Genomic DNA, 18,816 nt, shown 5'->3' with positions numbered 1-18,816 from the left:
TTTCCATCTGTCTGTCTTTCTGGTGAGTTCTCATGCCCTATAGTAAAAATCTCTCTCTAAAACACACAAACAAATCGTAAAATGCATAGAACAATGATGTCCGGGGCAGGATACCCATCGATTTGTCAAAAGTTATCTCCAAAGGTCTGGATATAGGATTCATCACCCGTCTTTTTCAAATGAACCAAGTGTTATATTAAGCATGCATAACCTAAAAACATGTATGTTGTGATTTATTTTAAACAAAGTATTTCTTTAACCTCCATGATAATCCATCTGTAAGACTGCTTCTTTCTTATCACTTGAAGACTGCTATTAGCCATCATATATCCCCTTTAAGATGCAAGGTATCTTCCTCTTTGGATTTTTCTTTGAATGAGCTTTTAGGAGCCCCAGCCTCCCAAGAAGCTAGAACTGATTAAACCCATGCGCAAATGTGCACTATGTGTTCAAGTTGGGCCCAGGAACTAAACCTGGGCCACCCATATGGTCTTCAGCCTCCCATGTAGTGACTCTATCTGTGAGTCACCATGGCTTGGTCTGAAGTCCAATTTTTGTCAAGACTTCTCACTTACTTACCAGGCTAGAAAAAGCAAGTTTTCTTGACTTATCTCACTCTGGTCACCAAATCAATGTCAATATCTTAGGGTTTTGTATTTGCTATGTGGTCTGCTTTCCACACTCACTTGTTAATCTATTAATATATATATTTTCCTGAATCATTGATTTATCATGGTCTGCCAACCTGTTCTTCTCTTCACTTCCAACATCATAGATTTCCATTCTGATAAATACTAACCAACTCAAGGCACCCGGGAGGGGACCAATGCCACTGATTACAACAGAAGGAGCAAGTTTGACAGGCATAAGAAGGTTCATGTATTTAATTTGTATAATTATCACAGTTAGTTATGATGGCAGCAGGAGACTGGATTGGACCTGCACTGACATGGGTCTTGATTTTGGCATAAGTGGTCTTGTGACTTTAGAGAAGCCACTTCGATTTTCCTTTAATGTATATAGGGAACAAGGACCTGATGTCAAAGACCCCTCCCATCTTTAACGAAGACATCATTTGTTTGTTTTTTTGTGTTTGTTTTTGTTTTTGTTTTTTTGGAGACGTTTTTGCTTGAGGGCACGTGCACTCGCCAGACAGACAAAGAGAGACAGAGAGACAGAAAGCAGGAAATTACTCCCCGGGGGAATGGCCACGCTGCAATCCCTTCTCCTCCACTCTCCTCTCGGGATCTTGGGCATGCACGCACATGCGCCCGGCGTGAGTTTAAACCACCGGGTCCAGGATTCGAACTGGGATTGACTATGTGGGAGTCCAACGACATATAGCCATTACGCTAACTGCTGGTCCCAAAGACATCGTTTTTAAAAGCCATTACTAGACCGAACTCCCACATGGCCCAACCTTGGTTCAAGTCCTGGACCTGGTAGCTCGAAATTCATGCTGGGCATGTGTGCATGCATGCCCAGGATCCTAGGAGGAGAAGGGAGGAGAAGGGATTGCTGTATGGCCATCTCCCCTGGAAGACAATTTCTCAATTTCTCTCTCACTGTCTCTGTCTCTCTGTCTCTGGCAAGTGCATGTGTCCTAAGGCTAAAAGCGCTTAAAAAAATGCTTATTGGACTTACCAATCTTGGGTACAAGTCAAAGGAATTTAAAAGTGATCCATCTTGCCCTGAAGTAGTTTATAACCATAGAAACAGTAATTGCAAAACAATGTTGTATGTTTTGTAGTGTAAGTCACCATAAGAGGCTATAGTAGGGACACAGAAGGATAGAGAACTTAATTTTTCCATTTCTTGACTATATCTAATTTTTGAAAACTATTTTAGGAGGAAATACAGGAGGGAGGGTACACTAGCATTTCCTGCTCATGGAGCATATTTAATTTGATTAGTTATTTTTTTTTTTACTTAATCATTTTTATGATGATTTAGATGGAGCTTGCTCCTTGTCCGTTAATATTGGCTCCAATCTTTCAAACTGTTCATACCTGTTTTGTAACACTCACTGTACTAACCTTTCAAGATGGGGTGGGAGGTGGTGACACAGTTTATTTATGTCCTCAGGATAAAGTCTTAGTGAAAAATAAATTAAAGTTCTTTAGTTATAAAATAAATAAATAAATAATAAAAAGCCATTACTAGAATATAAAATGAAATAATTCACTATGCTTATTCAGTGTTTTATTTGCCAGTCGAACTCTTCATAGAAAACAAAAATTATCCCAAAAATTCTTTTAAAAACCACCCTGTTTTTCTTCCATTTTCTGTGTGTTCTATAACCTAAGCTATTTTCTCTCCATCTGCCTGCCAATACTCGTTTTTGAACAATTAGATGGTCACTGACTTCTACTACACTAAGGATTTTTTCTGATATAGAAGGAAATTGTAAGTGTAAAATTACTCCCATCCAAGATTACAGTTTTAGTCCCATGTAAATTATAATTTTCACTATGAGTCCTCAAACAATAACACCCATTGCTTATCAAATAAAGTTCATAATCATTAATATAGCATATCCAAGTCCAGCCCATAGACTAGTGGTTAAAGGAGCCAGAACTCACATGGCCAACAGCAGCTCAACCCCAGCCCTAGTATCTTGAAGAACACCTAGGGCATGTGTGCTCACATTCACAGAATCCCAGCAGGATGGAAAAACAGAGGAGAAGGGATTGCAGCAGGACTACACAACATTGGAGGTACTTTCTCTCTCTCTCTCTCTCTCACACTCACTTTCTCTGTCTTTCTCTCTGGTGAACACATGCACCCTTTGACAAGTGAAAAATAGGTACATGCCAGATCCAATCTCATTTCCAGATTATCTTCTTCTATTTAAAGTCCTTGAAGACCTTCTTTTCTCCTTCCTCCAAACTGTGTTTTGTGTATACCTGTGTGTGTATGTGCGGGCTTATCTGTCTTTGGACTTATAGTCCCTTCTGCCTAGAATTCTCTCTCTCTCTCTCTCTCTCTCTCTCCCCCTCTTCAATAACATATTTAGCATTACCAAATACTTGTGAACTATTAAGTCATCAAGAAAGTCATGCCATATTTTTCTTTGTGTTTTCATGTAAAAACGCATTGTGACTTTTCAGATGACCTCATTATTAGGAGATGAGAACATCTTGGACCTATTGATAATTACCTTTTTATTAAAGATGGTTCTTTTGTCCTGGGCCTACATAGGCCTTATCTTGACAGATAGAGTAACTTGCCTATGGCCAGATCCTTAGGTATAGAATGAGGGGCTCTGTTATTTATCTATCTATCTATTTATTTATTGTTCTCGGGATCCTGGGCACTCACACACATGCACCTGGCATGAGTTTAAGCCACCGGGTCCAGGACTTGAACCACGTTCAACTACATGGGAGTCCAGCAACATAGCCATTATACCAACTGCTGGTCCTGGGGCTCTGTTTTTTAAATCCTCCATTTGTCTATACTAACCAAACAACTAGAATGTAGCCTCACACCTAACACAGTATCTCCAGATGAATGGAACCTTCTGTCAAGGAACATTGGATCCCAGTGGACATTCTCCTACCTAAGTTACAGTGTAGTAAAAGGAATTAAAGTATGAGTTTATTAGGATGCAAAAAAAATTTGAAATTTATGCATAGTTTTTTCATGACATGCATTCTCCATGAACTTTCAGAAAATCCCTCATACACGTACATAAACATACACACGTGTTCTTTTTATTTGCTAATCTTATTTCATAGTACATTCCTCATCTTTCTAGATATATTTAATCATAATCTAATGTTTTAATGACAGTTTTGTACGGTTAATACTGTCCAGTTTGTTTTCTTTAAGATACTTGGTGGAACTTGGGAGCTAATTTCTCCTTAATGAATTAGTTATAGTTTTCTAGGAATATGTTCTCTGGAAGAGCTAAGAGTTAGGCCTTTATCTGTGTCACTGTGGATAATGTTGAGGAGGAGGGGGAATGAATCCCAAAGTGGGGAGCCCCAGGTACCACAGAAGCATTGGTGTTTGATATTGTTTGCTGCCTTCTCACCCAACTACTCCAGCCAGAGTTGTACATTTCAATATTTAGGGACACGCAAGGCTGAAAGGAAGCAATCTCCCTAGCCTCAGTTAGGCTAAAATCAGCAGGTGTGTGTACACCTGTTTCCTCAACTCCTTAGTCCTGCAAAACTTTTGCATTGCCCTGAGGTCTCCCCAGAACACTGGAACCAGGTACATCACTATAAAAGTTCCTATTGCTATTGTAACAAAGCCACAAACTTTGTGACTTGAAACAATAGAAACACATTCTCTTACAGTCTGGAGGTCAGACATCTACAGTCAATTTCACTGTCCTAACATCAAGCTGTTGGCTGAACTGGTTCCTTCTAGAGATTCCAAAGTAAAATCAAATTACAAGGGGTCCAGCCAACATCTTGATTTTAGCTTCTAGTGGCCACTTGGATGACTTGGCTTCTGGTCCCCTTCCTCCGTCTTCAAATTGTCATTGCAACCTCAGCTTCTTTGGTCCCATCACCTTCTCTTATTCATCCATCCCTCTTAAAAGGACTGTTGTGATTACAGCAAGTTTCACCCAATCATCCATGATAACATTGCCATCTCAAGATCCTTAATAACACCTACAAAACCTTCTTGCCATAAAAAGATAACACAGATTTGGAGGATTAGTATATGAACATATCTGGGAACCATTGTTCAGCATACCACAACCATTCAGGCTAATGTAGGCTGAGGATGCTTAGAGGACACAAACACTTCTTTTTTTTTTTAAGTACCTACTATTATGGAGTTTTGTGCTAGGGGAGGAGAGTTGTTGGAAAGTATAAACTGAGTTTATAAGTACACAGAAACTGTACTTCTTCCTGAGAAGAGATTTATGCTACAGAACTTACAAAGAACACAGACATGGAGATGAATAGGATAGGGCTGAGAACATGAGACTGTTCCATTTGGAACACTGTCTTGTTCCACTCTGTCCGATGACATGGCTGCACTGGAACCTTCTAATTCTGGAGCATCAGTGCTGCCCTGTGCTTGATGTGATGGGGGCGCACTTCTCACACTTTACGCAGATTTTGTGCTAGGTACTTGGGAATCAGAATGGAGGGAAGTGGTGTAAGAGTGGATAAAGCCCAGCTCCCACCCGTCCTTGAAGAGTCTAGTCTAGTGCCATAAATAGACACACAACAAATGGTGGAGAATAGCACAGGGCACTGGGGCAGGTACTCGCTGAGAGCCCAAGGTCTAACTCACCACCAGCCCCCATACCAGGGAGAGCATTACTGGTCCCCAAGTGCAGAAAATGTAGGCAGCCGCAGCTGAGGGAACCACAACTGTAGAAAGGCTTGGAGGAATGCAATTATCTCCTGCAAACAGTGAGCAGCGAGGTGCCCTTTTAGCGTCTTTCTCTCCCCCTTCTGAGCTCTCGGGAAGAGCTCCTCAGCACAGCCCTCCCCTTCCCACCCCCTCCATCCTCCCTTCTCCCTTTCATTTCTTCTTTCCCAATTCCCAGTGGAGATTTGAGGGAGGAGGTGTTATAGGCCATTAAGATACCTCCCCTCAACTTAAGTCCTAATATTACGACAAACCAAATGCCAGGGCATGGCAGGAGAAGAGAGGGGAAAGGTAGTTACAATGATGTTGGCAGCCCTCAAAAGGCCTCCTGACCATCGTTTCATCTCCGGAAACTTTTATCTCACCTTCCTACAGCACCTGCCTTCAAAGACCTAAGAGCCTCACAGATCCTCTCCCGCCCCTTGCATGTAGGCAGGGCTCAGCTCTCAGATCTCTGCTTTAGAGATGAGAAAGGGAGGCCAACAGGCACTCAGCTCTCCCAGGCAGGTCTTTCAGGGAGCTGCAGAGTGCTCAGACCAGAGACAGCCCTGATTCTGGGTACCGGCTCCTACAGGAAGACACTGCAATGTAAGCCACAGCTTTGCTGTTACAAGACAAACCCTGAAAATAAAATGGATTCTGAAATACACATTTGTATCCCTACCCTGTTGCTAAAAGGAAAGAAGTACTTAAAAAAAAAAATCTCCCTTTGTCTCTCTCCATAGTATTTATTTCCACAGCCTCCCAGAGGAAAAACATTAAAATTACCTTAGCAATGGAACATGAAAAATAATACAAATTGGACCAGATACCTTATCAGACATCTTACACCATTAATTGTGTGCCTCCTTCAAAAACAGTGGTTAGGAAATGTGTAAAAACCATACCAGTGTTGGGAACCAGCAGTTAGCAATGGATTCTGAAATACACATTTGTATCCCTACCCTGTTGCTAAAAGGAAAGAAGTACTTAAAAAAAAAAATCTCCCTTTGTCTCTCTCCATAGTATTTATTTCCACAGCCTCCCAGAGGAAAAACATTAAAATTACCTTAGCAATGGAACATGAAAAATAATACAAATTGGACCAGATACCTTATCAGACATCTTACACCATTAATTGTGTGCCTCCTTCAAAAACAGTGGTTAGGAAATGTGTAAAAACCATACCAGTGTTGGGACCAGCAGTTAGCGTAATGGCTATGTCGCTGGACTCCCATGTAGTCGACCACTATTCATGTCCTGGACCCGGTGGCTTAAAATCACGCCGGGCACGTGTGTGTGCGCACCCAAGATCCCGAGAGGAGAATGGAGGAGAAGGGATTGTGGCATGGCCATCCCCCCTGGGGGTGATTTCTCGCTTTATGTCTCTCTGTCTCTCTCTGTCTGTCTGGTGAGAGCACATGCCCTATAGCAAAAAAAACTCTAAAAAAAATAATAAATAAACATAAAAACAAAACCATACCAGTGTCACAGTTCCTTTCTGGCTTACTCCTTAACTAGAAAGAAGCAAATAACACCCAACTCTAGTACTAAAGTTGTGTATATGTTCTTCGCTAGGAGGAAACTAGAAGACCATGAGCCCCAGCCCCGAGACTACTTCCTGTGCCCCGTATCAAATCTGGAGCATGCAGCTACTGCATCCCACACTACCTGACCATGAAGACGTGTTGCTGATGAAAACTGCCTCTGGGCTGCGCATGTACATAGGACATCAGATGACCAGGGGCCTCATGGATTACTATAAACAATGCCATCAGAGCAAGGCCATGACAGTGGGTTGACCATGATGAAAGCCCAATTCAGCTACAGAGGAGGGGACTCTGGCAGGTGTCTCACTGTGGACTGACGAGAGGCATTCAAAATACCACCATCATTAAGTCCTTATGGTAATTTTATTCATAATTTCTGTAGCTTGCTTGAATGGGTTATATTTGTTCCATGAGTAACACAGAATGCACTGCCATGTCTAGATATGTAACTAAATTATCCTGTTCTCTCAATCACGTATTTCCTATGCTTTAAAACAAATTTGGGTTATGCCTCATAAGATCAGCTTCAAGCATTCAAGGAGTCTGCAAAATTATTCTTATTTTTTTTACAACAGGTATAAAGTAAATATTTTTGTTGTATGCATTCATTTGAATATTTTGGGAGATATTATTATTATTATTATTATTATTATTTAATTGCCAAAAAGAGATGGAGAGACAGAAAGAGTGAGAAAGTATCCCCCAATGGAGTGTGGTCATGCCACAATCCTTTCTCCTCCACTTCTCCATCCTGTCAGGATTTTGGGCACGCAGGCACAAGCTCCCTGTGTGTTTTTCAAGCTGCCAGGGCCAGAATTCAAATTGTAATCAGTCATGTGGGATCCAGCTCCCTTAATGACTAGGCTATGCAACCAGCCCAAGGAGTTTAAAATTCTTAACATTTGATTTTTACACATTTGCAAGCATCCAAGGAAATATCTGAACCATACGCTCTAGGGACATTGATGCTCTTGGAAGCACATTTTGCAAATATTAGAGAATAAATTCAATTATTTTTAGTCTATGGGCTTCTAATAAATTAAAAAAGAAAGAATTAGAATAAAATAATTATTTGTACCCTCGAGGGCCAGGAACCATTCCTAATTTCTTCTATTATCTTGCATCTCTTTAACACAACAGTGTAAAGTAAATATTGCTGTTGCATTCATTCATTTCAATTTTTTTTTTTTGGAGTGATTTTTGCTATAGGGTGTGTGCGCTCACCAGGAAGACAGAGAAAGTGAAAATCACCCCCCAGAGAGGATGGCCACGCCTCAATCCCTTCTCCTCCATTCTCTTCTCGGGATCTTGGGCATGCATGCATATGCACCCAGCATGAGTTTAAGTCACGGGGTCCAGGACTCGAACTGGGGGTGACTACATGGAAGTTCAGCAACATAGCCATTACGCCAACTGCTGGTCCCTTGAAGATATTTTTTGAGCACTTATTATAAGCCAGGCAATTCTAGGTGCTAAAGATATAACAGGGAACAAAACATGGGGGAAAAGCCTTGCCTCGTAGGTCTTATACTTTAAAACTCCCCAGATCTCTAGCAATAGAACAAAGATAAAGGGGAATAAAGTAACTGAGATCCTGGAATAGACATTTCTCAAAAGAAGACATACCATTGGCCAAACAGATATATAAGAACAGGTTCACTGTCTCTAGCCTTCAGAGAAATGTAAATTGAAACCACAATGAGCTATCACTTTACATTTGTTAGAATTACAAAAACACGAATGGTAACAAGTGCTAGCAAGTGTGCGGAGAAAAAAGGAACCCTTGTACATGCATGATGGGTGGGAACATAAATTAGTACAACCATTATGGAAAACACTGTGGAGAGCCCTCAAAAACTGAAAATAGGAGGCCGGCAGGTGGTGTGGTGGTTAAAGGCATTGGACTCCCACATGGCTGACTGTGGTTTGAGTCTCACACCTGGCAGCTTGCTTTCTCATCTTCCCTCTCTCTCTCTCACTCTGTCCCTCTCTGGTCAAAATTAAAAATATATAAAGACATACATAAATAAAGTTAAATAAAATAATTTTTAAAAAAGACTGAAAATAGAACTACCATACAATCTCCCACACAGGTATATGTAGACAAAGGAAATGAAATCAGTATGTTGAAGGAAAATCTGCATTCTAATTTACTGCAGCATTATTCACAATAGCCAAGCTATGGAATGAACTTAAGTGTTCATCAGTACATGGATGGATAAAGAAAATGCAGCATATATACACAATGGAGTATGATTCATTCTTAAAAAAAAAAGAAAATTATGTCATTGTGACAACCTGGATGAATTGGGGGACATCAGGTTAAGGGAAAATAACCAGGCACAGAAAGACAAATACTATCGATACATGATCTCATTTATATGTGGAATCTAAAAAAGCTGAATTTATAGAAGTAGAGAACTTGTAGAAGCTACCAGGGGCTGGACTGTGGGGATATGGAGAAAATGGAGAAATATTGGTCAAAGGGTCCACAATTTATTCAGAAAAAATAAATTCTGGAGATCTATTCCACATCAAGGGGCTACAGTTAATAACAATATACTGTATTCTTGAAAATAGTTAAGAGTAGATTTTAAATGCTCTCAACGAAAAAATGATAAGCATGTGAAATAGTGCATAAGTTCATTAACCCAGTTTAGCTATTCTACAAATACAATATCTTCCAGAACATCATGTGGTACATGATACATATACACGATTTAAACTTGATGATTATTAAATAAATGAATACATTGGGGAAAATATGACTTAGATCAAAGACATGTGCCTTCTTTAGAGCCACAACTCTACTCTAGTAACGGGAGGGTGGAAAGGATGGATGAAATAGAATTTAGCAAGGAAGCAATTGATTTTTCTGGGGCCTGAATTTATTGCAGTCATTAACAGGGCTGTTGGAAAATAGTTTATTTCTTCTATTGCATAATGCTCTTTCAAGAATCTCTGAATGATTTCTTTTTCTCCTCATAGTATCATTTTTAAAAATCTTTTTTCAAATTCTTTTTTTAAATAATGCACAGTGGCCTTGCTAGTTTTTTTAATAAAGCTTGACTGGGTCAACATCATAGCATAAATCAAAATAAACATCATAGCATAAATCAAAATATTTAAGAAAAAAAAGAACTTACTTGCTCACAGAATTGGGGCAACCAAGAGGTCCTGCCAGGGTCAGACACATTGGATCCTACAATTTTGAAGACCATCTTCAGGATGCCAGCTTTTCTTCCCAGTCCCTCAGTTCTGTCCTCCTTTATGTTGGCTTCATACCTGATGAGTGTACTCCACGTGGGGTGGCAAAACTAACTCTTACAATTCCAGGTATTTGTGATGATTTACCCTCATGAGTTAGAGGGGTAAAACTGGCCTTAGGGACACCACAGACTCTAATGGCTCTTTCTGTACCACTCACCAGTTTAGCTCTACTACTCTCTGTATGTCAGCTTTAGTCTTTCGGTTATTGGTGTACTTCCTCCAGGCAGAGGGAGAAGTGGAACACAGTCACCAACGTCTAGTACTGAAGAATCCCAACTCAGCCTCTCTGGAAGAAAGAGAGCTGGCTTGTCATCTCCATGGTCATATCAGATCTCTGGGAAAGACCCTAAGGCATCTGGCTCAGTACTAGCCCATCGGCCCTTAGAAACTGCATTCCATGATTGGCCAGGCCTGGATCAGGTGCCCAGTACTGCAGCTGGGTCAAGGGAAGGTTACCTGCACTAGGCATCCCCACCAAATGCAAATATATTCTTTTCCCACATACCCAGTGGATTTACATTGTTCATAGGAAAATGACCCAAACTTTTCACAGCCCCACATCAGCCACATTAGTCAAAGTATAACTTCTAAGTGCTTAGCAGTCACCTGTGGCTATTGACTTTGATACTGGATGGTAGATAGTTCTAGAATATTGACCTGGGCTTTCCTATTTTACTCTGGAGAGGACAAAGCATTTGCTCAAACGATAAGTTATATGTTAATTTCCTATTGGTGTTGTAACAAATACTATAAACTGAGTGAGTAAAAACAACAGAAACATATTCTCTTACAGTTCTGGAGGCCAGAAGTCCAAAATGGGCTTCACTGGGCAGAAACCAACAGGTAGGGCCATACTCCCTCGGACGACTCTACAAGAGAATCTATTCTTTTTTTTTTTCTTTTTTTAGGTAGAGAGATTTTTGCTACAGGGTGCGTGCACTCACCAGATACACAGAGAAAGAGAGATACACAGAGAAAGAGAGAAATCACCCCCCAGGGGAGTGTGGAGAAAAGTCATCTCCCGGGGGGATGACCACATCTCAACCCCTTCTTCTCCATTCTCCTCTCAGAATTTTATGCATGCACACGCACACACACACACACACACACACACACACCACATGAGTTTTAAGCCCAGGACTCAAACCACAATCAACTACATGGGAGGCCAAGAACGTAACCATTATGCCATTTGCTGGTCCCCAAGAATTTATTTTTTTACCTTATCCCGCTCCCCTCACCCCACCCTCCAACAGGGCACATGCACTCACGAGAAAGAGAGGGAAACCACTCCCTAGCAGGATATGGTCATACTGCAAACCTTTTTCCTCCATTTTTTCTTCCTGTCAGGATTTGGAACACAATCACATACATACACACATGCACACACATGCGCCCAGTGTATTTTTTTAAGGCACTATGGCTTGGATTTGCACCATAGCCAGCCTTGTAGATTCAGCTCCCTTAACCACTGAGCTATAGGAGCAGTCCTCCTTTCCAGATTTTAGAGCTGCATCTCCTAGCCCATGACACCTTCCTCCATCTTTAAAGTCAGCATCAAATTATCTTCAAATCTCTCTCACTATTTCATCATCACATTGCCTTCAGTCTTCTGTGCCAAACCTTCCAGTTTCCTCATTTTTATTTTTTTTTGAGAGATTTTTGGTCATAGGGCGCATGCGCTCGCCAGACAGAGAGAGACAGAGAGACAGAAAGCGAGAAATCACCCCCCAGGGGGGATGGCCATGCCGCAATCCTTTCTCCTCCATTCTCCTCTTGGGATCTTGGGCACGCACGCAAATGCGCCCTGTGTTTTTTTTTTGTTTTGTTTTTTTGGGGTTTTTTAAATTATTTATTGCACTTTATTTATTCATTCATTTTAATTTGACCAGAGAGATACACACAGACAGAAAGTGAGAGAGAAGATGAGAAAGCAAGCCGCCAGGTCCAGGACTTGAACCGTGGTCAGCCATGGGGGAGCATCCAGCGCCTTAACCACCACGCCCCCCGCCTGCTGGACTCAAACCTCAGTCAACTACATGGGAGTCCAGCAACATAGCCATTATGCTAACTGCTGGTCCCCTTCCAGTTCCCTCTTTTAAGGACCCACATGATTACACTTCGGTCCCTTCAGGATAAATCAAGATAATCTCCTCATTTGGAGAATAGTCCCTTAATCTATATCTGCAAAAACCCCAATGACGTGATAACGTTCACTGGTTTCAATAATTAGGACCTATCTATCATTGGGAGTCATTATTCAACCTATCACAGAGAGGTTGAGTAGGATGAACATTCCAAACATAGGAAACAGCCTACCTTAAGGCAAGTCCTTAGAAGTTCAAGACCACTGAGACTGAAGAGTAGAGGGAGGAGACTGGTAGGTGAGAAAAGGCCAGAGGAGTGAGAAGAACCACATCAATCAGAGTTTATGCCACAGGAAAGATTTGGGTCTTTTCTTAAGGGCATTGCAAGTCCCCTGGGGTGGTAAAGAGGAATGCATTTGCATTTTTAACAAGGATTACTCTATCCATAGTTTGGAAGGAGAGGGCCCAGGCAGCATGAAGAAAGACTGTTAGGAGCTAATGTAGCCATTTTGGGGAGAGTTGGTAGCAGTTTGGACTGTGGAGGGTAGTGGAAGTAGAAAGAAGACAGATGTGAGAACTAATTAATGGTGACACCAATAGGAGTTGGTAATGAATTGCACCTGGAGGAAGACTGAAGAAAAGTGTGGGTTCAAGTAATGCTATTAACATTAATAGCTCTTTATTTTTCAAGGTGTTTCCTTGTGTGTAATTTTATTTGATATTTAGTTCTACTGCATGATTTTGGCAAATGTAGGTTAAGTGAGCTGTCCAAGGGCCTCTCAGTTATCAAGCCAGTGTCTTTTGACTACCTGTTCAATGCTCTGAGAAAGAAAAATAAATAAACGAATAAAAAAAACAAAACTCTCTCAGGATCTGAGCAATTGCTTTTCACCTCTATTGTTTTACTTTAACAGTCATTCCTGAGGACCTGTGTACACAGAGTCTGTGTGGAGGGCTGATGATATGAATACGAGTGAGATATAGCTCCTGTCCACTATGGCCCCATTGTCCCAAAGAGGAGACAGATAATATAAATAGGTAATTTAGTATCCTACCATGAACTCTCTGATGGGAAGCTTTTAAGGGCAAGGCACTGTGGAAACCCAGTAGAAGGAATAATGAATTCAGAACACAACAGAAGGAAAAGAGGGATCTGGGACAGGTGTGAGCCCAGCACCCCTAGCACTGCACCTCCCACCTTCTCCGGGTCGTAGCTGCGCGGATCCAACCCAGCTGGTTTTCGCCATGGCATTTGCAAGCTGGTGGTATAAGACGCATGTCAATGAGAAAACCAGTGGATTACCTTCAAAGCCAGGAGAGAGGAAAACCAAGGCTATAAAGACAGAGCCTGAAAAGAAATCACAATCAACTAAGCCATCTGCGGTTCACGAGAAAATATCCCAGGAAGGAAAGCCAAAGGAACATACGGAGCCAAAGAGTTCACCCAAGCAGGTACCAGACACAGGAAGCAAGCATGCTCCTAAGGAAAAAGCAGTTTCCAGATCAAGTGAGCAGCCAACATCAGGGAAGTCGACAGAACCAAAGACAAAGTCGCAAGACACCATTTCTGCTGGTGGAGAGAGCATCGTTGCTGGTGTAGCTGACAAATCAGGTGACAAGAAAAAAGAAAAGAAGTCAGTAGCTCCAGCTGCACCTGCTGACTCCAAACTGGATAAACCATCTGGAAAGTCGGGCATGGGTGCCACTTTGGATGACTTAATAGACACCTTAGGAGCACCTGAAGAAGCCGGAGATGATAATACAGCATACACCAGACCAGAAGTTTTGGATCCAATGACTTCGATCTACATAGAAGAACTGGGTAAAAAAGAATCCACAATTCCTCCAAAATATAGGGAACTTCTGGCTAAAACAGAAGGCATCACAGGACCTCCTCCAGACTCTTCGAAACCCATGGGGCCAGATGATGCTATCAATGCCTTGTCGTCTGACTTCACCTGCAGTTCTCCCACCCCTGGTGGAAAGAAAACTGAGAAGGAGAAATCTACAGGAGAAGTTTTAAAATCTCAGTCCGCTGGGGTAATCAGGAGTGATGCTCCACCCCAGGAGAAGAAAAGAAAGGTGGAGAAGGCAAAAGCGAAAGAGGAAAAACGAGAGAGGTGCGGTGAGGATGATGAGACAGTGCCGTCCGAATACAGACTGAAACTAGCCAAGGATAAAGATGGAAAACCATTACTGCCAGAGCCTGAAGAAAAACCCAAGCCGCTGAGTGAGTCAGAACTCACTGATGAACTTTCAGAAGATTTTGACCAGAGTAAACATAAAGAAAAACAGTCTAAACCAACTAAAAAATCAGAAGCATCTAAGGCTGCTGCCCCAACCCCTGTGGCAGAGGTGGTGCCTCGGACCTCCACCTGCTCAATACAGTCCACTGCAGCCAAGCCAGCTGCCTCGAAGGGCACGGTGCCGGACGATGCTGTGGAAGCCTTGGCTGGTAGCCTTGGGAAAAGGGAAGCAGACCCAGAAGACGGAAAACTTGTGGTGGATGAAATCAAGGAGAGATCCAAAGAAGAAGACCATGAAAAACTTGGTGAGAAAGATGAAACAATTCCTCCTGAGTACAGATTAAAAGAGATAAAGGATAAAGATGGAAAACCACTCCAGCCAGAAGTGCCCAAGTGCTTCCTCCTTTGAGTGAAGAGTTTCTTCTTGATGCTTTATCTGAGGACTTCTATGGTCTCCCAAACACTTCATCTTTTAAATTTCAAGAGGCTAAACTTGCTGCTGCCATCTCTGAAGTGGTTTCTCAAATCCCAGCTTCAACCCCCCAAGCTGCAGGCCCACCCCCTGACACTCTGCAGAGCAACAAAGAACTGGATGACGCCCTGGATAAACTTTCTGACAGTCTAGGACAAAGGCAGCATGAAGAAAGACTAAGTTAGGAGCTAATGTAGCCATTTTGGGGAGAGTTGGTAGCAGTTTGAACTGTGGAGGGTAGTGACCTGACCCCAATGAGAACAAGCCAATGGAGGATAAAGTAAAGCAAAGGGCTAAAGCCGAACATAGAGACAAGCTAGGAGAAAGAGATGACACCATCCCACCAGAGTATAGACACCTCCTAGACAACGACAAGAAGGACAAACCAGCAAAGCCACCTACAAAGGAATCAGAGAAACCCAGAGGTGACCAAGACCCCATGATGCCCTCTCAGAGGATTTAGACAGCTGTCCCTCAACTACAGAAACCTCACAGAAGTCAGCAAAGGACAAAAGCAATAATTCTCGTACCAAAGTGTCCAAGAATGGAAGAAAACCAAAGGATTCAACAAAGACAACAGAGGAAACTTCACAGCCAAAAGCTGATGAAGGAAATACAAGTTAGAGTTTACAGTATTTGGGTATCTGCATATAAAATCTTCAGCTGGTGGAATGGTGGCTTTAGAAGAACAAAAGGTTTGGGCAACAGAAAAGTTTTTCTGGGTGGCTTCTAGACTGCTATTTGTTGAGTCTTTAGACATCCTAATATTGGTTTGTTATTCTTTTCCACAAAAAAAAAGAATTTGTCTGGTTCACCTGTGTTATTGTACTGTGTATTGATAACTTTGAATTGTTTTAAACTTGTCTTCAGTTGGGAGAGAAAGTAAGCTTTGTATTTGTAAGAAATATATTTGATACAGTTTCTTAAAGTAATGCCAAAAGAAGAAAAGAAAAACTTTGCAAACTTTTGCACATTCTACACACAGTGCCTGTAAATCTCAGCATTTCAGTTCGCACTTAATTTTTTGTTGACATTTGGAAAACAGTGCTTCACAACTCTTCAATGTTCCGACTTCTTATTACCCCCTTTCTTCTAGGGCTTTTAAATGGTATTTTATGTTTCTTTGGATTAATGTGTATAAGACAAACAGAATATTGTACATTGGGCATATATCTCTTGTCGGGCTACTAATAATAAATTAATAAGGTAAGCTGGACAGACCATGAAGCACCGAATCCCTCTTCAGTTTGATCTTCCCTTGCTAGAAGTGAGGACCTCTGCGCCTTAGAGTCTGCACAAAACACACTGAGACTTGAATCAAGTCAGCAGAAGAGCAGAATGTAGGCTAGATAAGTCACCATATGTCCACTTTTGAGAATAAGAAATAAAAGTTAATGCTCAGAATTTTTTTTAAAAAAGGGGGGGGATCTGGAAAGTCTTAGAATAATATATCTTGCACTGGCCAATGGCATGGTGCTTAATGTGGCTGGATCTCACATGGCTGGCTGTGCAATTGAGTCCCAGACTTGGTAACTTGAAGGGCACACTGGGTGCCTGTGCTTGCGTGCCTGGAATCCTGAGAAAAAAAATGGAGGAGAGAGGATAATGGTGTGGCTATCTCCCCTGGAGTGCTTTCTCACTTTTCCTCTCTCCATCTCTTCCTAGTAAGGATACATGCCCTATAGCAAAAACAGAAACAAAACAAGAGGGGCCAGCAGGTGGTGTGGTGGTTGAGGTGTTGGACTACCACATGGTCGACCACAGTTCAAGTCCTGAATCTGGCAGCTTGCTTTCTCACTTTTTCTCTCTCTTTCTGTGTCTGTCTCTGATGAGTGCATGTGCCCTATAGCAAATTTTTAAAAATAATAATGATAAATAAAATTTAAAAAGAGAAAATTATATATCCTGACCTAGGCTATGGATAAGGACATTTCACTCCTTTCCTTTCCCCACGTAGTCAACTGGTTCAAGTGGTTGAGTCCAGTGATAAGGGTTGGTGATATGAATATGAGTGAGATATAGCTCCTCTCCACCAGTGGTTCAAGTTCCTGGTGGCTTAAAACTCACACCAGGCATGTGTGTGTGCATGCCAAAATCCCAAAAGGAGAATGAAGGAAAAGGGATTGCAATGTGGCCATCCTCCTGGGGCGTGATTTCTCACTTTCTTTCTGTTTCTCTCGGTCTCTCTGGCAAGAGCTTGCACCCTATAGCAAAAATCTTTCTTAAAATAAATAAATAAATACAAATTTAAAAAATAAAAACTTCAGAACCAGGAAAGATCTTTTAAAATTATCACCAGATGGTGGAATTAAAGACCATTAAGGATAAAGTAATTTCCTAAGGTCAAAAGTTGACAAAGCCAGGAGTCTCCAGGTCCAGTCCCTAGCAATTTAAGCTCAGCTTTGTTTAAGTCAAGAATGTAGTCATCTGGAAAAAAGGATTCTGCTAGGTGTTCAAGTGAGCTAGTCCATTAGGCCAGGCAAAAAATGGACTGCTCTAATCTGAAAGACATCAACAGCCCAAGGGACCACTTGAATCACAGCCATCAGAGCCTGGAGGCACTGTTGAACTGTTACTGGAAAATTGTAAAAAAATATCATCATGTATCTCTGAGAGGCAGCCATGATTTCTTTTCTGAAGTACTGTATGTATCTAGTTCTAGAAAAATAAGGAGAGGTGGAAAAATAGGGGAAAGCCTAGCAGAATCTTTACTAACACTGGGGAGAAGGACAGATGAGGAGTAAGGAAAAAATAGCGACTCACTCTGAATAGATCAATGTATTGGAACAGACATCTCCACATTGAAAATGATTAAAATTCAATTCCAGTATTCAAGACAATTAATTGATAAAATGGGGTATTAAAATGAGGCATTAACTGCAAGAATCTAGACACATTTAAGGAAAGACGGGTTATAGAAGAAAAATCTGACTCTAAAAAAAAAGAAGAAAACACATACACACACAAAATCTATCATTTCAAGTATACTAATAGACTGTTGTCAAGTAAAGTCCTTTGAAGTTAAATTTTAAAATTAGGTACATCAGTAATATTATATACCACACACCATTTGTTTGTGAACAGACAAACAAAACTTAATGGTACTTAAGAAGCTTGTTTCCTGAAAGGAAAACATGTCATTTGCTTTGTAAACCTTATCTTTACAGATGGTAAAAACATAAACTTCTATCAATCCCTTTCTGAATTGCAAATTCCAAGTGGAATCCAAATGAATTAATTTGGAAAGTCCCTTAAATTCTTTGGAACAGAATTAGATCTGTGGGTCAATCTCCTGATCTTGCCATGGCCAATATCAACATTTTATAGTGACACTTTCTTAAACAACTTGAACAAGGAGGGAATGGTATCATCAAAGATAGTTAATCAAGTAATAAACAAACATCTGTCTGAAGATAGCATTTTAAATGTAACAGCAAACTTTTAAGAAAACTAAATTCAGGAACTTTCCAGAATGCTAGGTCAGAAGTGGAGGAGTGGTGGCTGCCTGAGCTGCGCACAGCTACACACACCTTCCTGCTCCCCACAGTGGCCTCAGTCTGCTCACCAGCTGTAGAAAATGGTGAAAGAAACCACTTACTATGATGTTTTGGCGGTCAATCAATGCAATCCAGGAAGAATTGAAGAAGGTTTACAGGAAACTGGCCTTGAAGTACCACCTTGATAAAAATCCAAATGAAGTCGAGAAGTTTAAGCAGATTTCTCAAGCTTATGAAGTTCTCTCTGATGTGAAGAAAGAGGAATTATATGACAAAGAAGGAGCGAAGGCAATTAAAGAGAGTGGAGCAGGTGATGGTTTTGGCTCCCCACTGAACATCTTTGACAGATTTTTTTGGAGGAGGAGGAAGGAT

The 18,816-nt window shown here is 41.2% G+C and overlaps 1 protein-coding gene across 1 annotated transcript; it reads left to right on the top strand.

Annotated features, from left to right (window-relative positions):
- Positions 1–13,474: 13,474 nt before the first annotated feature.
- Positions 13,475–15,610, top strand: LOC102474948 (calpastatin-like). Its single transcript, XM_027767434.1, is given in 4 exon segments — positions 13,475–14,855; positions 14,858–15,112; positions 15,193–15,384; positions 15,387–15,610. Coding segments are annotated over 4 exon segments (2,013 nt in total). The 3' UTR covers positions 15,572–15,610.
- The last annotated feature ends 3,206 nt before the right edge of the window (positions 15,611–18,816 follow it).

The sequence above is a fragment of the Tupaia chinensis genome, unplaced genomic scaffold, assembly GCF_000334495.1.
Source record: "Tupaia chinensis unplaced genomic scaffold, TupChi_1.0 Scaffold144262_1, whole genome shotgun sequence".
Lineage (NCBI taxonomy): Eukaryota > Metazoa > Chordata > Mammalia > Scandentia > Tupaiidae > Tupaia > Tupaia belangeri.
Note: the sequence above shows the minus strand (reverse complement) of the source record. Positions and strands in the feature narration are given on the sequence as shown.